General features: G+C 40.1%; 1 protein-coding gene across 1 annotated transcript; it reads right to left on the bottom strand.

The window, feature by feature from the left end:
* Positions 1–485: 485 nt before the first annotated feature.
* On the bottom strand, positions 486–15,544 carry LOC104406098 (fatty acyl-CoA reductase 1-like; the record flags this gene model as incomplete). Its single annotated transcript, XM_010014983.1, has 6 exons — positions 486–755; positions 2,369–2,496; positions 4,279–4,408; positions 6,839–7,010; positions 12,674–12,741; positions 15,426–15,544. Coding segments are annotated over 6 exons (780 nt in total), but the record flags the coding sequence as incomplete, so codon positions are not given.
* Positions 15,545–19,737: the final 4,193 nt, after the last annotated feature.

Below are 19,737 nucleotides of genomic sequence, written 5' to 3'. Positions count from 1 at the left end.
GACAAGATCTGAAAACTGTTCAGTGTGTTCACTGACCTAGTGAACTGATCTTTTTCCCTCTAAGTTTCAAAAACCTGAAAAGGTGGAATCATGATTTTCAATAAGGTACTATTTCACGGAATGAGAATGAAGAAATAGCCTCTTTAGGAAGACCTCTTACAGGTTAAATTTCCTTGGCTGGGTCTTCCCTGATGGCATCCTTTTCTTCTAAGCCTATATGCTTTAAATTTACCTCTTCTGAGGAAGAAATGGAATTAAGATAGCCTAGGTAGTACATGGGAAGACACTGACTTCAGTTAATCCTTACTTTTGCACATCAGACTCCAGATGAATGGTTCCAGCTTTACCTGTTCCTAAAGCTTCAGTTATGGCTTTTAAAATTTGGCCTGGTTCTATGGAAGAAAGACCACCATGTATTAAAGCATTAGTTGAAATTAAAAAGGTGATCATAGAACAGATCATAAAACAATAAATGCAGGCTGCTGTTGGAGGGAGTGGATTTTTCTGCTACTTTCAGACCCCGATGCCTATAGTTGCTGATTAGAGGAGATGGAGGATCCTTCTGAAAGAGGCTGGTTGCTGATGGATGGCTTCAGTGCCTGAGGGTGCTGGATGCCCTGAAGTAGGAAAGGAACTTGTAGCAGAGGCTCACCACGAAGTACCAGATGTTTCGAGCCATCTGTGACCTTGCAATGAAAATGCGCCAGATGATCACAAGAAGTGTGGTGTTGAATGCGTATCGGATGTTCCTCAGCCTGAGAAAGAGAAAGAGGCACCTTACGGAGGTAGACAAAAACAACAAAGAGCTTACCAGATTGCTTCATTTGCTACAGGTAATTTTGTAAGAAATCCCATTTACAAGTGGCCCTTGGGCTTTTTGCCATTCCTGTTTTAGTGAAGACACCGTGCCTAAGAAGTCCCTGCCAAAGACTGTGTGGAAGTTAGGGCACAGTGAGTAGTTACTGGTATGGGTGGAATACCTGTATTACAAGTCTCTCTTGTTCTGTGTACTCTCAGTATGACTGCTGTTCTGGTCTGAAGTGAGCATTTTTATTTCATGATATTCTAGGTCCAATACTTTCTTCTTTGATTTGGTATATTGGCTATTTTTCACTCTGCAGGATTGGTAGCAGGCTAGAGAGCCTTTGCAGGAGATGATGAATAAAGTTTTTCCGTTTGGGTAGAACCTTGTCTTTAATGTTGGGAAATTACTCAATAATCATAAATGAATGGTCTTCACTTTTGCAGTAACTGCAGCAGTGGGGTTTTGAGGAGGGTGGTTTACACCATGTATTTAAATAGTACTATTGGATCTTTACGATGTTAATCACAGAATCAACTAGGTTGGAAAAGACCTCTAAGATCATCAAGTCCAACCTTTATCCCACCGCTGCCAAGCCCACCATGTTGTCCTCTTTCTGTCATGTAAAAGTTTCTGCAGTTCTCCAATTCTCATTTTGCCAGTGTCTGAACAAGGGAAGAAAACTTAATACCTAATGTCCTAAGACGCGTTTAATTTTTGGAAGAGTCTTTCTTTTTTGGTAAACTTTCTCACTGCACTATACAACACTGCTTATTTGGACTATGAGGCAAGTACTGGCCTATTACAGAGGTTATTATAAATCCTTTAAAAATTACCCATGAATGAAGAATGTGTTTAGCATTCCTTGCTATACCAACAGGCTGTTTTATGCTTCTAGCATTTACAGTGCACTAGAATGGTTTTCTTGAAGGAAACAACCAGGCTTTTACTCTAAGAGAGCTGCTCCTTCTGCTGTTGCCTGCACTTCTCAGTAAAAGAGCTGGAGAAGACAGGAAGAGCATAATCTTTAACTGAATAGAAGGACAATCTCATATTGCTCATTCAGACTGTCTTAAACTGTCACCAGGGATTGATACATAAGCATAAGCACTTATTTTGGAGAATTTTTGCCCATTCCTCCTCTCGGGAATTAGAAATTTCAATTTTATAATGAAATTTAAAATCATACAAATGCTTAAAGTTTTTATGCTGTGTCTTTAAACTGCGAAAAACTTCTAAGAGCTTACAAAAACCTAAATCTCACCCTTATTTTTTGTGTTGTAATTCTGAATGACCAAGATCATCTGTATTCATGTATTCCTTTTATGCGTTGTAACTCTGTTACTTGGTCATCTGCTGGGAAGGCATAATATCTAGCCCCTGATCATTAGTGTCGTCAAAAGTCCTCTTTTTCTTACAGGATGGAAAAATGAAATACTGACAACCCTCTGCTGTAAGAAATAAGCTATGCTGTATTATTCAACAATGATGTAACCAGAATAATTTTCCTCCAAAGCCACTGAAGGTAGCCAGGAGCTCTTGTCCTTGTCACTGGGTAAGACTTACTTTCGTAAGTGCTGCTTTGCTGCTGGAATGCCAGCCATGTCCTCATTTAGCAAGTACTTCTTAGCGCCTAGGCAGTAGCTTTCAATGTATTCTGACCAGTGCAGCTGACGAACATCAAAGTTGTATAACTGGGATTTAAAGAAAAAGAGCAGAAGTTAAAGAGAGAGTTCAAAACAAGTTCACATTAAGCACTTCACTCACCTCTGTTCCTGACAAAGCCTTCTCTCTGAAGTTCTTAAAGCCACCAAGTTTCCAAGAGGACAAGGGTACCAACATGCTGTATCTCACAGCTGTCCATTAGTTTCTTACCCAGCTGGAAATTTGGGCAAAGCAGGCAGAAATTTAGTGCTAGCTGGCAGAAAATAAAGTTTGTCCTTCAGGTGGCATAAATACATGTATCTGTACACACACATACACACACACAGAATCGTGGAAGAAAAATGGCATTCTACTCAGTTTTAATGTGTCACTAGAATTATGTGTAAATAACTGAATTGGACATTGCATCAAGAGATGCCTCTGCATCAGTATGACTCTCTGCTGTGCTGCATTCTTAGAAGCTAGACTGACAGAAGTCCAAGAAATGGTTTACTCTGGTGTTTGGCATGAAAACATCTCATTGCAGAGTTCATTACCCCAGTTAATTTCAAATGCTTATACTGGAAAAATTGTTAGCAAGCTCTCAGGCACTTGTCTGTCCGTTAGAGCAAATAAAGTATTTGTAAAGAGGAAGAGTTTTTATTACAGATTTATTATTATTATTATTTAATGAATGAGTGAAGTGAATGGCATTTCTTATCTACAGGGTCTTAAAAGGGAAGATACCCAGAAAAAATACCTTCCTTTCACTCCCTTGCCAATCCAGGCTTAGGTGCAAGAGCTTTGGTATCAGACCAGCAATAGCTTGAACAGAGCTAGCAGAGCTAGCTACTGTGTAGATCTTTGTGCCTTTGTTAGATATATATATAGACATATGGTCTGCCCATAAACTATCTAGCTTGAATATTGCTCACAGTGCAGCGATGGCAACACTGGATCTCACAAAGTTCTCATAAGCAGCTTGGTAAGCCTGAAACTCTGTCAACCTTGTGCTTGATGCTGTACTTTTTTATTCATCTGCCTCAAAACTAGCTCCTATCATACCATTTAGGTTCCTTCTACATCTGCTGTAGTGACAGCAGTGCCACTGCCCTTAGAAGTTAGAATTTGCTGCATGTGGTTCCTCTGCAGACCAGGGAAGAAAACACTTGATTCTACTACTGGGAGTCTGTGGAAGAATTTCATTATGTGAATGAGACCAGTTTGATGTGAATGCCTAAGTATCTCTTTGCGAGGACACACTGACCAAAGGTGCACTCAAGCTTATCACAAAGCTACTCGGTATTCCTTCAGCCTTTCCATTACAATCTCATTCTTACAGAGTCAATAGTTTCAAACCTATGACTACAAGAAAGCTTGACATCCTGCAAATTAATTGCTCTCTGTGGACTTGAATAAAACAGCAACTTTTTGCATATTGTTCAGGGTAACACACTATGTGTTAATTAAATTTCCTATGCAGTGCCCATTAAAACCAATGTGGATGAAAATGTCAAAATCTTTCCATGTAGAAATACCAAAAGTCATTCCCATCTAGATCACCACCACAGCTGCCATGTTAACTGGAAAGACTTCAGTGATTGACCTGTCTCAGAAGAAAGAGCAACACACTTCAGGAGAAGACATTCTCCTGTAATAAATGGAAGGTTCCTGATAAGTTTTTTAATGAAGCAAGGAGGAAATAAATTATTTTGGGTTAAAGTCAATTCCAGTTATCTGGATGTCATTCAAAAGCTTGAAAATACACCAAAATGAATTGCTGCAGATTAAAAGAACTGGAGGTTAGCAATGCATATTCAGGACGTTCTTACCTTTTTGTCCTCTGTGTTAAGGTGACTCATTAACATATTCATATTCTCTGAAGACCAATCCCAGGACTGGGTGGAGAAATACTGCAGGAGTGTCATAGACTTATGCAGTCGATTAATAATCTTCATCATTCTGAAACAAGAGGAGCGTCAGAGGTGGATAGGAAGTTTGACCTTATGCAAAAGCTGTCCGTTTGCTCTACAGGTGTTTTCACCAGTCCAGATAGGCATTGCAATTCCTAATGAGCACTGCACTGATGCTGAGAACTTGCTCAGCAACACTAACTGCTCCAACTGAGGTCTTGAGCCTACAGTTATCCAGCTTTTATTCTTGGCTCAAACATGGGTGCAAAAGTGTATTTCCCAGGGCAAGATTGATGCCTAACTTAGTGAACTAAACAAGGGTTGGAGGCCACACATGTACCATGTATGAAATGAAGAGCCCATCTGAACTAGTATGAAGTCTGCACAGCAGATAGCAAAACCACAAAGGTATGTTGCTTGCCTCCTGAGGTGGCTACTTCTCTTTCTACCATGGACTCATCCTTCTAGGCTGCCAAGGTCATGCCCTCTGGACAGCATCCCTTTTGTCTAGAATATCAACCACACCACTCAGTTTGGTGGCATGCTTTTCATGTCTTTGGGCTTCTTTGATATCTCTCTGTCAAAAGGGCATCCCCTCCCTGTATAATATAGTGCAAGTTTGGAATATTTTTTTGTGTCCTTTCTTACAGATGAAGGCTCTGATAGCATCCACTCCTGGCTGATGACCTCGAAAATCATGCAAGTCCATTAGATTTTATTTCTGGGGGAGTGGGTAGGGTGGGGTTTGAATGTCTTCCTGGTGTGTGAGTGTCTTCGTAAGGATGAAAGTTGCTTTGGGGGCAGAGCTGCTTAACAGGGACTTTGTAAACGCAGGTTCAGGTTTCTCATGTGTCTTGGCCTTTCTTCTGTTATTAATTTTTCATATAAAAGGGGGTGACAGTAATGCTGTCCCACCTTGCAGGATTATTTTACAGTTGTCCCAACGGTCATGAGTATAAAATACCTTTGGCAGTTGTGTGATGTACAGTGCCCAGTCAATTTTGAGAGACCACCACATTCTCTCAGACTGGATATGGGCAAGAGAAAGCATTAAAAGGCTGATTTCTGTGGAAAACAGAGCTGCTTTCATGACAAGTTTTGAGCTGCCTGGAGGGTAACACAGTTGCTGTTGACAAAAAAGGCAGCAGTCTGGGGAAGAATGGTGCCAGGCTGGGCTCTCGCCATGCAGATGTGACTGCCACAATGATAAGCACTAAGCACAGCAGAAAAAGACACAATAAGTACATCAGTTCAGAGAAGAACTGCTCAGCTTACCAAAGCGAATTGAAAGAGCACTAAAACCTTACATACGCACTCCTACTCAGAATTAAAGTGTCTTTCATTTTAGAAGCAAAGCACACCATCTGATTAAGGGAACCTTCATTCTGAATAATTATGTGCACATTGATTGAATGCAGTTTATCCAAACTACTTTAAAATTACTTCAGATTAATCTTCCTTATTGTGCCTGTGTAAGCAAGCGCTATGGGACAAAGCTTTGCAAGTATTTTAGTACCTTTTAGGAACTTGGGAAACAAAGTATATGACTAGACTGCAAAGATCTGAAGCTGCCCCTCAAACTGGCTCTCCAAAAGCCATCAGTGTATTTAAAGGGCTTAGGGTAACAGAATCTGTCAGAAAGAAATGATAATCAACTGTGTGTCCCTAGTTTTGAAAATAGGTTATCCATGTGGCTCCTCTCAATGTGGGCAGAATAAACTGTGACTGTAGATCTACCCAAAGCAACATTTCTGGGTGGCTAAAAGTAAGGGGCAAAAAGAGAAGTGAAGCATCTGACAAGGTGTGTATGAAAAAGGTGTTTCGTGTTAACTGACTGAGCTAAAATGTGACCACATTCAAAATATTGACTAATTTGGATGAAGGAGTGGTCTACTGAAAAATATCAACTGAGTAGAAACATGCTTTTCTGTAGCCTCAGAGAGGTGATGGGAAAGATTTTGTATAGAAAATCTCATTCTCCATTGTGAAGGAACTGGGATTATTAGCTGTCACTCGACAGACAGCCTTATTAGTTACACTTTGAAATATATCTTGTCTTCTAGAAAGCTGCAATGATTTCTTTATTTGCTCCCATACTGACCCTTGCATGAGCAGATTCTCAGGTGCAACAGACTGCCCCAGGAGACTACTAATGATATAAAACACATTATTTTCTAAGTCATGGATGGATGTGCAGCAATAACAGTAAGCCATTCAGGGAAGTTTTGCTAGACATCTAGAAATTTATGTGAAATGAGCTAACACTTAAAGCTAGCTTCTCAGGAGAGGCCTATATGAGTCTGAAGCTGAAGGAGATGAATCCTGTACTACCCTTTGGTATCAGCATGTGATAACAACCACAGATGTGAAGATGACCAGGGACTCCAGGCTGAGACAGCTCATTCTCAGAACTTGCTGGAGATCCGCTCTCCGTAACAGTGGCAGGCATGCAGGAGGCTGAAGGCATGTGGTTTCTTACCTGGGCTTTCTCCCCGTGAGCCTCATGTACAGGTCATAGAGTATGGCTGGAGCCTTGTGACTGACGGTTATCCAGTACTGGTTTATCAAGTAGTTGGATGTCAAGTGAGCATTGGGTGTTCGGAAGGCCTGCTCCAGTGGGTTCCTTTTGAATGTGGACATAACATACTGCTCTGTAAGAGAACAGGCATTTAACTTAAAATCAGGGACTTAATTCAGTTGGGCACAACCATACCAACATGCTGAAGTAAAGCCCAAGTTACAGAGCTTAACATCTTTACCCTACAGTTCCATAAACTTTGTAACCAGGGGTTGGACAAGGTCATCTTGGCATTAAAATTGATGACTCCGTTTATTGACTATTTGAAACACAATCTGACTCTAGACTAAGCAGCAGCAAGCAAAAAATTCCTTATCAAAACACCAAAATGTAATGGAGGAAAAGCAGGCAGTTGTAGCCTGAAACGCTTCAGACCAAGGAACTACAGTTCTGCTTTCATGTGCAGTAGACATAAAGGAAATTGGTGTTAACATATCTTCACATCACTGAAAGCAAACTTTGATCTGCTAGCATAAAACAAAAATGACATTTCTAATTTTTAATCTAATTTTCTAAATGGCTGATGTCAAGATTAGTCTGAGTCAGAGACCATGGTTTAGCGGTGGACTTGCACACACAGAGTGATGCTTCTAAGAAGACAGCACTATATCCTTTCAAACTACATCTGACCCACACCACCAAATACCTCTGCCTGTTTCCTGATGGGCTCTGGATGCAGTAACGCACCAAATTGTCTTGGATTTTTAACTTGAAAACTAATGATAGGGTAGTGATCTTTCATTCCCTTTTTATTTTAAGGCACAAAATATGTTGGGTCTGATTCTGAGCTCTTGCAATGGCGTAGTGCCACAGAAGTAGCATCTAGATGTGCATATCTGGGGCATTTACATATTGCAGAGGCTTAATAGGACTGCAGTAGTTGAATATAAGACTATCATCCTAGGGACTGATAAACAGATGGTGCTCCTATTCCTGAGCACCAGTGAGCTCAACAAAGAAGAATATGTGGGCTTTTCTTACTAAAAAAAAAAAAAAAGAATTTGAGAGTTATGACATCTGTGCTCATATTCTAGTTTACTCTCTAAGCTTATGTTACAAATAGAAAATCAGATGAAAATTTGCAAGTCACAAGAAACATCCAGATCATCCTCAGATAAGCAGATTCCAATCATAATATTCATACGGTACTCTCATGTATCTGTGGTCGGCTCATTACTGCACTTCCAAGTAGTAACTTTTGCTCATTTTAAGTAACTGCAACTATAGGAGACTTTTAAGCCACTTAGCTGCTGAATTTAGACAACAGACTTTCAAAATAATACATTTTAGCCTTAGTGCAAATTCATCGTTATCTTTTGTCCCCCTTATGCTGCAAGTTTAATGGCTGAAGACCAGTTCTCCTGAAACTCATCTTGCATCGGAATAGCTAAAACTGACTGCCATCCCTCCTGATTTGTGTAGCCACACTGCAATGATGTAGTTATCTTGTGGTCATCTTGCGGGCTGAGGTATGGAAATCTTATCCTTTGCAGCATGTTCTCTCAAAACGTCAAGAATTAGCTAAAAACTCCTATTAAACTTTTCCAGGTAGTGTGCCTGGCAGGGAGGGTTCACTGGAGCAGTTTTGGATGTTCTGGAAAGGTGTTTACTCCTAGGGATAAGCAGTTTGGGATGGGTTACTAGTAAGGAAGCCGCTGTCATGGTCCAGCTCTTCATAGAGTTTGTGTCTGTCTAAGCAGTGCGTGAGGAGCTTCTTTCCTCTGTGTTAGCAGCATGGCCATTTACTACAATTATACTTTGTCAAAGTTATAGCTGGCTTAAATGTGGAGATCTGCTCCCAGTTTGGAGAGGGCTCTGCGTCTGTGGCCATTTAAATAGCTCACGGATGAGAAGAGCAATCCCATGCACTCTACTACTTCCTCCCTTAAGGAAGTTTCTCCAAGAGGCACTTTAAATCCCAGGTTATTTACAAACTCTCATCTGATTATCAATATATAAGTTAATTTAGTTTCATTTGTTCACTTCATTCTGTAATGAAAACCTACTAGTTTCACAGGGAACCACTGGTATTTTGGAACTGTGATTGGTTTGATACTGTCTGCAGCATATAGTTATAGCTGTTTATTCAAATCCTGATGTTAATATACTGCAGATCTAGTTTTCAGCTGTAAGGTGGTTTAGAAGTTTTCCCTTTGCAACCATGTTAAAGACATTAATGACTTCCTTTTCTTTCTGCATTACCGGTATCCTTGGCCAAGATAGCAGAAAAGAACTGATCAGTAAGTAGAAAATGCAGCTCTTGTCATTTCAGGGCATTTGCCTTACACTAAATTCACATAAATCAACAACACCCATATCATCTTCATTACTTAAGGCTTGTAGCAGAAAATGTAGGTGTAGTAAAGGAGCTACAGTATTATGCTGTGAGAGAAGCACCTATGTCAAGAGCAGATGATTTACCTGCTGAATACTCAAGAAAAATTCTGCAAGTTAGGAATGAAAGTGGTTTTGTTCCAAAATGCACAGAAGGCAGCAGTGAGACCAACTTGAAAGACTTACTGGAAGGAAGTTGTGAAAATACCAGTGTTGCATAACTTGGAACAGTTAATGCTACAGGTGTTCTCTTTATGAACCTCCCTTACCCTGGCTTGCACTGACTTAGCACAATTGCTGAGTCTCCTCATTTCTGGAAAGTGTTGAACTTCACAAGCTCCAACAGTTTGTATTGGAAAGAGAGAGAAAGAAGCATACAGACAGACAGATTGGTCAGGGAGGCAGAAAATCCCAAACTAGAATCATATCACCTCTAGGAACAAATTCTACAGCTCCAACAAAGGCAGACTTAGGAGGGGGAAAATCAGACACAACTCTTGCCTAGGTAGACTGTTAAGGATAAATGAAAATTTAAGTTTTCCTGTGCTGACTGCCATTTTAAAGCCTGTTTTATGGTTTAGTTTTCAGTAGAAATTACAAAATGTACTTCAAGAAGTCAAACTAGCAAGACTTCCATTGCAGCAAAGCAGAATATGCTCTTAAAGTAGACATCTATTTTTCAAATAATTCTCTTCTAGACCTCTTTCTCCTCCATCCCTCCAAGCTCATCACCTTTGTACTCAAAATGTTCTCATGTCAGCACTTCTTTTTGCTACCCAGGGCATCCTTAGTGTACTCCAATCTCTATTTCTCTGATCCTCCTCTTATTTCCTCCTCTTTCCCCCAAAAAGAAATCCCTACTCTGTTCTGTTTCCTGTCATTCCTACAGCTGGTCCTGGTGTGACCATGTAGCTCAGGTTCTTCTGAGCTTCCCACGTTTCTTCTGCAAAACCCACATTTGCATTGCACTAAAATACTCAGTCCCACACCAGGTGAGTCCATTCCCACCTTTGTTTCTCAGCAGCTTCCAGTCTCACTCTCACAACTCTCCACCTCAATGACCAGTTACAAACCCTGTGCCTGTCTGGCCTCCCCAGACTCCGCTTCCCTCTGCTGATCTTGTGTCTCTTGTATATTTGAATCACCCAGTTTCCTTCATGATGGGGAAGAAGCAAACTCTGAAGAAGCTGAAAAACCACTGGACGAAGAGACCTGGCCTCAACTATTTCAACCTGAAAGTCTGGCAGAGCTAACACAGATAGAAACAGGCTTTCAAAAGCAATAGGTGGCAACTCAAGTAGCAGATGCTGCCCTATTGGGAAGGAGGGAACTGGTGAAATTTGGTCCTTCTGTGCAAGGGGTGGACTACTTAGTGCTAGCTCTTACTTAAGAGAGATCATGGCTCTGAAAGTCCTGTTGGAGTGCAAGCCATCGGACTGACTGCCTAGAAGCCAAATAATAGTGAGTAGACAGAGAAGGTAACATGAATGGGTTGCGAGTCTGTCATATATATAAAGAAGATTTTAGGATTACGTGTATTTACCAAAAAGAAATTAATAGGAGACAATTGAGAATTTAAACTGGATAGCTGCAGTTGTAAAATTGCAATGCAATAAATAAATAAATAAACATTTTCCAAACACGTTTCTTAAACCGTGCAACATCTTTGAGGGCCAAATTTTGCTCTTTGATATTCCATCCTAATTCCCTTCAGCCTGCTGCTCTCAGAAATACTGTGGATACAACATGTGGTACAAAGAGTTCCACAGTGCCTCTAAAGGACAAAATTCTGTCTTCAGTCCCATCACACAGCTGAACTGATTATGCAAACTTCTGCTGCACCCAGATGATTTCATTGCTAAATCCACGCTTATAAGTAAAGTAACAGAATAAGACCAAGTATAATGCTTTAATACATTGCTATTTTCACCAGTAAAATGATGAAACCCACTGAAAATGGGTTAAGAAAGGCAAACCTTAGACAGCAGTGCTATGGTGGCTGTTGTGTGGAGTAGCAACCTGTGAAGAGCTTTGCATTTACTCCTGTGAAAAAGCCACAGAAGATCGGTGACTAATCACAGCGCTGCATCTCTCATTAAAAAGAGTGCCAGGAACTTGGTGGGATGTACTCACCACTCAGTCAATTGCTGAAACCTCATCCCTACTAGATCACTTGATCAAGTATCACAGTTAGGACATTAGTAGGATTTTCAAACAAGCCTTGTTCTGAAATGCAATTATACAGGCTGAGAAAATTGAGGCTGTTCAGCCTAGAGAAGACTGTGTGGAGACCTCATAGCAGCCTTCCAGTATCTGAAGGGGGTCTGTAAGGATGTTGGGGAGGGACTCTTCGTTAGGGACTGTAGTGGTAGGACAAGGGGGAATGGCTTTAAACTTAAACAGAAAGTTACATTAGATACAAGGAAGAAGTTCTTTACAGTGAGGGTGGTGAGGCACTGGAATGGGTTGCCCAAGGAAGTTGTGAATGCTCCAACCCTGGCAAGTGTTCAAGGCCTGGTTGGAGAGAGCATTGGGCGACACAGTTTAGTGCGAGGTGTCCCTGCTCATGGGAGGGGGATTGGAACTTGATGATCTTAAGGTCCTTTCCAATCCTGACCATTCTATGATTCTATGGTCTGATTCTCTGTGACTTCTTGTTTGCCACTTAGTGCAAAGACAAATGCAAAGCAAAAGCTGAGAAGTGCAACACATAGGAGTGACTTGCCAGCTTCTTGTATTTAAAACCCAAAGATATGAATGAATGTATAACAGAAAGCATCTCAGGCCCTGTGAATCTGTCCAATGCACTGACTGTATGTAGTATTTCACAGCACACAGCTGAGCCAAATTCTGGTGCTTGGCTTCAGCATGAGTTTTCCACTGTAAGGGTGTCAGGATTTGTCTCCCTTTTCTTTTAATCCTGCCTTGAAAGCACATCCACTTCATCATCAAAACTGAAACTGTTCTTGAAGCACACCAGTTATTTTGAGGCTTGCCTTCTCAAGTCTACACCAGTTATTTATCAAGGTTCTCCAAGTGATTTCAAAGCACTGAAAGAATCCCAATCCTGTTGTGGCTACAGGGAGCATCTTCTCATAGAATTAAGGGGCTGTTTCTCTGTTCTTTTTTCCACTGCTTTCATTCCTCTATGCAGCAAAGCATGTACTTTGCTGGGTTGTTCTGTGATTACACCCGCAATGAAAACTGAATAGATGCTTTCCTGAGCTGAATGCCCAGCACTGGCTGGTTTTGCTCACAGGGCCCTCACTGGCTGCAGCTGGGCCTCCCACATGCAGCTTGAATGGCACCTAAATACAGAAAACCACCTTTTCAAAGCCTGGCAGAGAAATACTATTGATGTTTGATATGTCAGGACAGTTATAGCTTTAAATTAGACCTTACCCATTTCTCCCCAGAAGAAAGGGTTGATTCCACCTGTTGTGCAGTTGTACACCAACATGGTTTTTGGTCTGGAAAAGAGAAGAATTATTTTGAGCTGTATTAGATAAGCACCCAAAGCCTTAAAAACAGAGCATGAAATCTAACAGCCTAAGAAACAGTAACATGAGCTCATAAAAAAATGTATTTTTCATAAATATGAAAACGCGGTATAAAATACAAAGTTTTGATAAGATCCAGTCAGATTCTGGAAAACAGATGAAGTTAATAAAGACAGTTGGGGTTTAATAAAAATAATCCATATATAACTCATGAAAAGTTAGAAAACCAATAAGGAAAGCATGCATACTGACAAATTTCTCATTACATTTTTCCCCCAATAGTTTCTCTGAGTATATTGTAAATAATTGGCCTAAGCCAACCTCAGGGACATGCTGTGTATTTTACAATCATTTTCTTAATAGATATGAATTTTGGCTACTTTTTAAATTCCATTTGTTATGGTGGTGATTACGAATCAATCCATTTCATCAAAATTCTCATTTTACTATCAAATAAAGTCTGGCTGTTATTTGGGCATGGAACTAAATATGGATTACACTAGTGTCATGTCTTCTTTCAATACAAGAGATGAATCAAACAGTTTTTTTCAACCTAAACCTGCCTTGCCAAGGATGCAAGTGATCAATACAGCATTTTTCTTACTTTATATTAGCAGCTGAAGCCAAAATGCTAAAAGAAGTGAGATCTGGCCTTGAATAAGGGATAGCAGCTTGGCTGGAAGATACAGCATCTCAGTGCTTCTAGGGTGCCTGTAGTGCTCCTCCACTGGGGGAGCCCATGGGGAACCTCTCTTTTAAAAACACCTAAACCTGGGATAGGAAATCTCACACAGCAATATTTGAAAACTGCATTTGGATAATGCAGTTTTAATGGTGCTTTTTTTAACAATGCTTTGCTATCATGGCATTAACTGTGTATTAGCATTATTATAATCCCTAGCAGACTTCTAGGGATGGTTAGGACTGATAGATGTGTCAAGCTCTGAATCCATGATCTCCTGTAACTTTGAATTACTGAGTAGAAGTCTGATAGAGTGTCAAACATAAAAATGCTCAGTAGAGCTTTATGTGGGAAACTGCATCATGGTAACAGTACTAAAGCCCGTAATACGTGCCCATATAGAAAACTCACCTAGTACTACACACATAGCCTGATGGAAAGTGCACTGAAGTGAAAGCACAGACTTCCACTTGCTGCAGTGGGTTAGGCCCATTAAACACCTTGAAAAGGATTTCTCCATTTTCCCGGCTTTCACTGAAGAATTTTTCTTCGTTGATTTTATTCCCTTCTCCACCCTCCAGCTGATCAGTGACCTTGGTGGAGTGTAGAGCTTTGTAGACTTCTACACTACGTACTGAACACTGCAATTCTCGGCTAAGTTTTAGAATCTAATTTCTGCTGGTAATGTCACATGCCCTGAAGGGTACCAACTTTCTGATTAGATGATTGGAAAAAAATTAAAAATTAAACCATACAAGCTATTTTTCAAGACAGCACCTAAACACAAAACTCTCTGAGAAATCAAATTTACAGAAGGCTCAGGCTCTTGATTTTTGTATACAGATTGCTAACCTTGGGGTTGTGCCCAGCTAGACAAAGCTTTAAATCAAGTTTTGCAACTGCTCATTTAGCCTAATAATTATTTGTTTGGGAACCAGATTAAAACCATGTAGCTTTTGCCAATGAAAAGTCAGAAAAGATGGCATTTCTTCTATGATGGCCAGAGCCAGGAATTCTACCTGTGTGCTTCTTTCTATATGTTCACTTCCTTTTCCAGCTCCATGGACAAGCTGTAGCCCTCTTCATCTGAAGGCTCTTGGGGTGTATGTGTGTGTGTGTAAGGGGAAGCTGTGTTTATTTTTCCCAGACCATGCTGCCTTGGCTGTTGCTGATGGAAGGGGACAAAACAATGAGATAAATAAATCTGGAGAGCTAGTGAACTGCTTTTTAAGATCCTTTTAGGATCTCTGTATTTAGGTTACTGTATGCAGCTCTTCTCTACCCTCAGCTCAGAGGGCTTACTCTGTCTTTCAGAGTAAAATACTTGTGCCTTTTATGTGCCTGCTATTGATTTCTCAGAATTGCATAAACATCCAGAATTATTCATGTGGTTTACTCTGTAGCACTTCATACCTAATGATTACAGTCAGAGTCAAGAGGTTCACAGGAAAAGAGCTTAAATCCTTAATGTCACTTACACGTACCTTTCTAAACAATGCAAAGAATGGAGGTTTTTTAGATGTCCCCTATCATGTGAACTCATAATATATTTATATTGCGCAGTGTTTTCCAAGGAAAATGCAGTGCATTTTCACCAAGAAAACTCTAAAAGACATATGAAATGCAACTCTGTGCAGCTGCGTAAGAACGCCCCAAAAACAGCTGCTGCGAAGCTGCAATAAAATTCTTGGCCTTCAGAAAAGTGACTTCTGAGAGACAGGCTTGTCAGCTGAGTCTACATTGTACTGAGAAACAGGTCTCACCTCCAGCTTTAAAGATTTCGTAACTTAAAAGCCTGCCTTTATCAGTTCTGCTTAAGTCCTAGTCCTTGCCAACTTGGGGGAGAACACATGAACCAGAAAATGAATCAAGCAGGCTCTTGCACAGGTTTTCAATTAGCATCTGGCTCCCTTTAAAGTCCTGGTGCAGGTAATAGATGCCCAAGTCTGGCAAAACAGGAGTGCCTTCCCACCTGTGCACAGCAGTGTACCACCCGGCTGCAAGGGTGAGGTTGATGGCGACGTCTACTGGAATCATATCTGCCACTGCTTCGTTGTTGGCAATGACAGTCCGCAGAATCCCTTTTCCTGCCTGTGGAATAAAGGAAAACAGTCACTGATGTAAGGCCATGGTAGAATTTCATCGGCTTGGGCTAAGGAAACACGGTCACGTTAGCACTTTTCAAGCCTGGCACCTGCTGCAGAAGAGTATTTGGTTTCTGTGGAAACAAAGATGGATCCCACTGTTCTGCATTTCCAGAGGAAGTCAAAAACATGATGACAACTGTGCTGCATATAACAAGAGAAGCTGTGATTCTTATTTAATTCAGTATGAAAGAAATACCTTAGGAAAGAAATATATTTGAATTTAATGAAGTAAAATTCCCAGTCATATCTGAAGATACATTTTCTTAAATGACACAGGCAGAGGTCTGAGTGTCCCTCAAAGACAGTAGTCACTTTGGAAATGACACCAATGGACTCTCTGAGAAGTTTACTCCCTTCCCTTCGGATGTATTCACATCTTCCTCTTCTCCAAAGCTGTGTCTGTTAAGCACAAAAATACAGTCAAGACATGGTCCCTGCCTTGAAGAGTCTGCCACCCAGTGAAACTCAGGAAATGAATGAGCGCAAATACAAAGGACTGACAACCAACATTTTGCTGTGGTTGGAAGTGCATTTGTGAGGGGATCAGTCTCCCCAAAATATATACGTATTTAACATTAATGTTTATGAAGGGGTTTCCCTGATGACCAATTAGTTTTTGGAGGTTCCACAAGAGAGAGACAGCAACAGATGGCAACAACATGGCAGACTGAATCAAAGACGGCAATTCAGCAATATAAGAACATAGCGGTGAAATGGGGTGAAGAAACTTCACCTACTGGGCAGGTATTAGGGCTGAACAGAGCACACAAAAAAAGAAACCCCCAACAGCAAAGTCACGGTTGCAATCAAGTTATCTAGCATGTGAGAAATAAAATGCAGCGAAGCTGAGGACCCAGTGGAAAAGCTGTGAGGATAAAAGCGCTAGTGAAGCATGGAATTTTCATTAGCTAAGACTCCTCAGCAGTCACATCTCATTCTTGGTGCAGCTGGCAGAGGGATCATAGACAGACTCAGACACAGGCAACCATGTAAGCTTTCCCACATGACTCCATGCTCCTCAAATCCATAGCATACAGTTAACTTCTGCTGCTATAAGCTGAACCTCAGCTGAACCACAGATACACTTAGAGATTAAAACCTTAACCTGGAACATCACTTTTTTTCTTTTTTCTTACTACTTACTACTGTTGTAACTACTTTTTTTCAAGGGGAAAAAAACCAAAAAGAACCAAAGGAAGCCATCAAGCTCAGCTATGAATTTTCCACTGCTGTGAACACATGCCCACTAAAGAGCACTGTGTGATCAACTATCACATTTTCATATGTACACTGAAGACCTGTTTGAGGTTTTCATAACTAGGAAGTTTGACAGATGTGCTGCAGACATGCCTGCATTCAGAGCAGCATGTGATAGTCATATACACATGCATGAATTAGAGATTTCATATATTGTGTATTTACTAAAGAGTTTGACTGTTTTAAGTTATGCGTTGGAAACGTTTTGGTCCTTCTTTATCAGGTATGGCCTGATTTCTGTTTGTAGCTGCTGACTTTTTTCTCTTTAATGAAATAGAAGCTACTGTAGCTGAAGCCTCCAAAATAATTTCCCAGTCTGAGCCTGATGTTTCCAGACAGCTTCCCAGCTGAAGCACTTCTGGGCAAGTCACTGTCCAGAACATGACTTAAATCATTGTTCTGCCTTACAGATCCACTGCGCCTTGCAGGGAAGAAAATCTTTACATGTAATATGGAACAGTGAGACAAAATGCCTCAATTGCAGTCCAGTGGAAATGTAATTGATTTAATTTTGTTCTTCAATCAACAAAGCTTCTCCCCACATCAGCTGAAGCAACTGTAGGTAAAGGCAACATAATCACATTACCCACAACAACCTGAACTCCCATATTTCATGAATATTTAAAAGAAATATATCTATTTATGGAATGAAATGATCAGACTCAAATATTGTAGAGGTGGCTGAGGAAAAGTCTTTGCAAGGTCTGGAGTTTGGATTCTTCCCAGATGAACACAAAGACCATTTGAAACAAATCTGAGTGTGGTGGTTGTTTTCCATACAGGATGAGCTTGGGTTAGAAGTTGAAAGTGAGTATTTTGGTATGGGGGAGACATTTTAAAAAACAAACAAACCAACCACCAAAACACTTCCTTTTTGCTTTCTCCATCCTTAATTAAGGCAAACAAAGCTACCTGAGTAATAAATACAGTTTGAAGCCAAGAGAGCTGGTTGTAATCACACAACTTCCAGGTAATCAAACTAATGCATAACTCGGATGTTCGAGGGTTAATTTTCAAACTACCGAACAGGAATTACCAATTCACCATATCCAAGCACATTAATTCAAACCATGTATTTATTTTCCCCCCTCCCCCAGCAGACCAGAAGTGTCTTGGGCTCCCTGATAATAAATACCTTTCACTTCCAGAGAACTAGTACCAGTCCAGCTAAGTTGCTCTTTGTTTTATTTTTATTGGTTATATCTTGATATATTTACATATCAAATCATCACATTTCATCACTGAGGAGCTCAGTGCAGATGACATGAATTTCATTGTAGCTTTATTTCCTATACTGATGAACCTCAGAGTTTAAATCCTGAACCAAAAAATGCCATCTCATTTCAAAACTCTTTCAGAGCAAGTCAAAGCTTTTCTATAAAAGGGAAGTTATTTACTACAGTGACCCTAGATTCTCAAAACCTTTACTTTCCACAGAGTTAATCTGGAGATAAAGATACAGGCTGGCATCTATATGTGAAATCTGGCCTGAGTGAAGCCACCATTAGTTCTACTGTTGCTTTCAGTTTTCGCTTTGAAGAACAGAAAATATTAGTTACTAGTATGTGTGGCAAAAGATAAGCATATAAAATATATGCAAGCTCTAGTGTAAGTTCCAATGCGGACACTATTGAAAACCTGACATATGGGCCAAATTTCCAAATACTTAACCATTAGGGGTTTTTTTAGTTGTTGGCAGATTAAAAGAAGAGGGGGGAAATGCTTTTTAAATGACAAAATATTTGATTGGCATGTTTTTATATGGCTGAAAGCACATGAGTTTGGTCTGTGTTTTGTAACATACTGGTATATGATACATGTATGACAGCTAGCTGCTGTAATTTGTTACTTAGGTAACATTTGTGGATGACCCAAGTAAATAAAGAGCAATGCTATCGAACTTTTTTCTGTGACATCCTTCTTGCAAACCAATTCTGGACGAATTTTTGTGACGGACATCTTTAATGTTCAAAAGTAATCATAAAAACATCAAAGCTCACAGATATCATTACAGAAGTTAGAACCTATCATGTAAAAATGTAAGCAGTGGATCTGCAAAATGAAGTAACTGCAAAACTTTCTTTATCGTGATGAGAGCATCACGAATGGAACCCTGAAAACAGCACAAGATGCTGTAAGTAGAGCAGAGCAACAGTATGAGCCTTATGAGCAATCAGCAACGAGTAAAAGGCTGATGGATAATTGTTTTGAAGAAACTGTGACATGAACAGAAGCTAATAACCCTTTGTGAACAAAAACAATGTGTTTTGGGGGCTTCTGAATGTCTCTGAAGTGTGGGGTTTCAGATAAAAGCATTAGCTGGGATACACCCACTAGTTTCACTGGCCCTGTGGTTGTAACTGTAGCAGTTTCTATTTATGCTCTACTTCAGGTATAAATGAGCTTTTCTAACAAGATGATATTTGGATTTTATTCTGGTCTCCTATCATTCTAGACTATTAATCCTTTTATACATGCTGCATCGGGCTGATTACAATATAGTTTTTACTATATAGTTTTAAGTTGGACAAATCTTATGTGAACAAAAATACCTGCCCATTGCTATACAGCATTATGTAGTGACAAACAGACCTAAGGCAACAATTTTAGTTCAGAAACAAATATAAGCCAGGAGAAAAGGTATACAACTTTGCTGTTTTCATATGTTAAATTGTAATGATTGTTTTCATATTACAGGCAATATTTTACCACGTTATTAATTATCTTATGGATTTGTTCCTCACCACTTTGCACAGTAGTTATTCACACCAGTGTTAAGCAAGGACATAGTGAATTATCCATGTGGCTGGCAGAGTGAATTGATAGTTATGCACATTTTTTGGGTGTACTTTACTGTCCTGGGTTCAGCTACAGCAGTCA

Source organism: Nestor notabilis, unplaced genomic scaffold, assembly GCF_000696875.1.
Source record: "Nestor notabilis isolate BGI_N333 unplaced genomic scaffold, ASM69687v1 scaffold34945, whole genome shotgun sequence".
Classification (NCBI taxonomy): domain Eukaryota; kingdom Metazoa; phylum Chordata; class Aves; order Psittaciformes; family Psittacidae; genus Nestor; species Nestor notabilis.
This window is presented reverse-complemented; position numbering and strand designations above follow the sequence as displayed.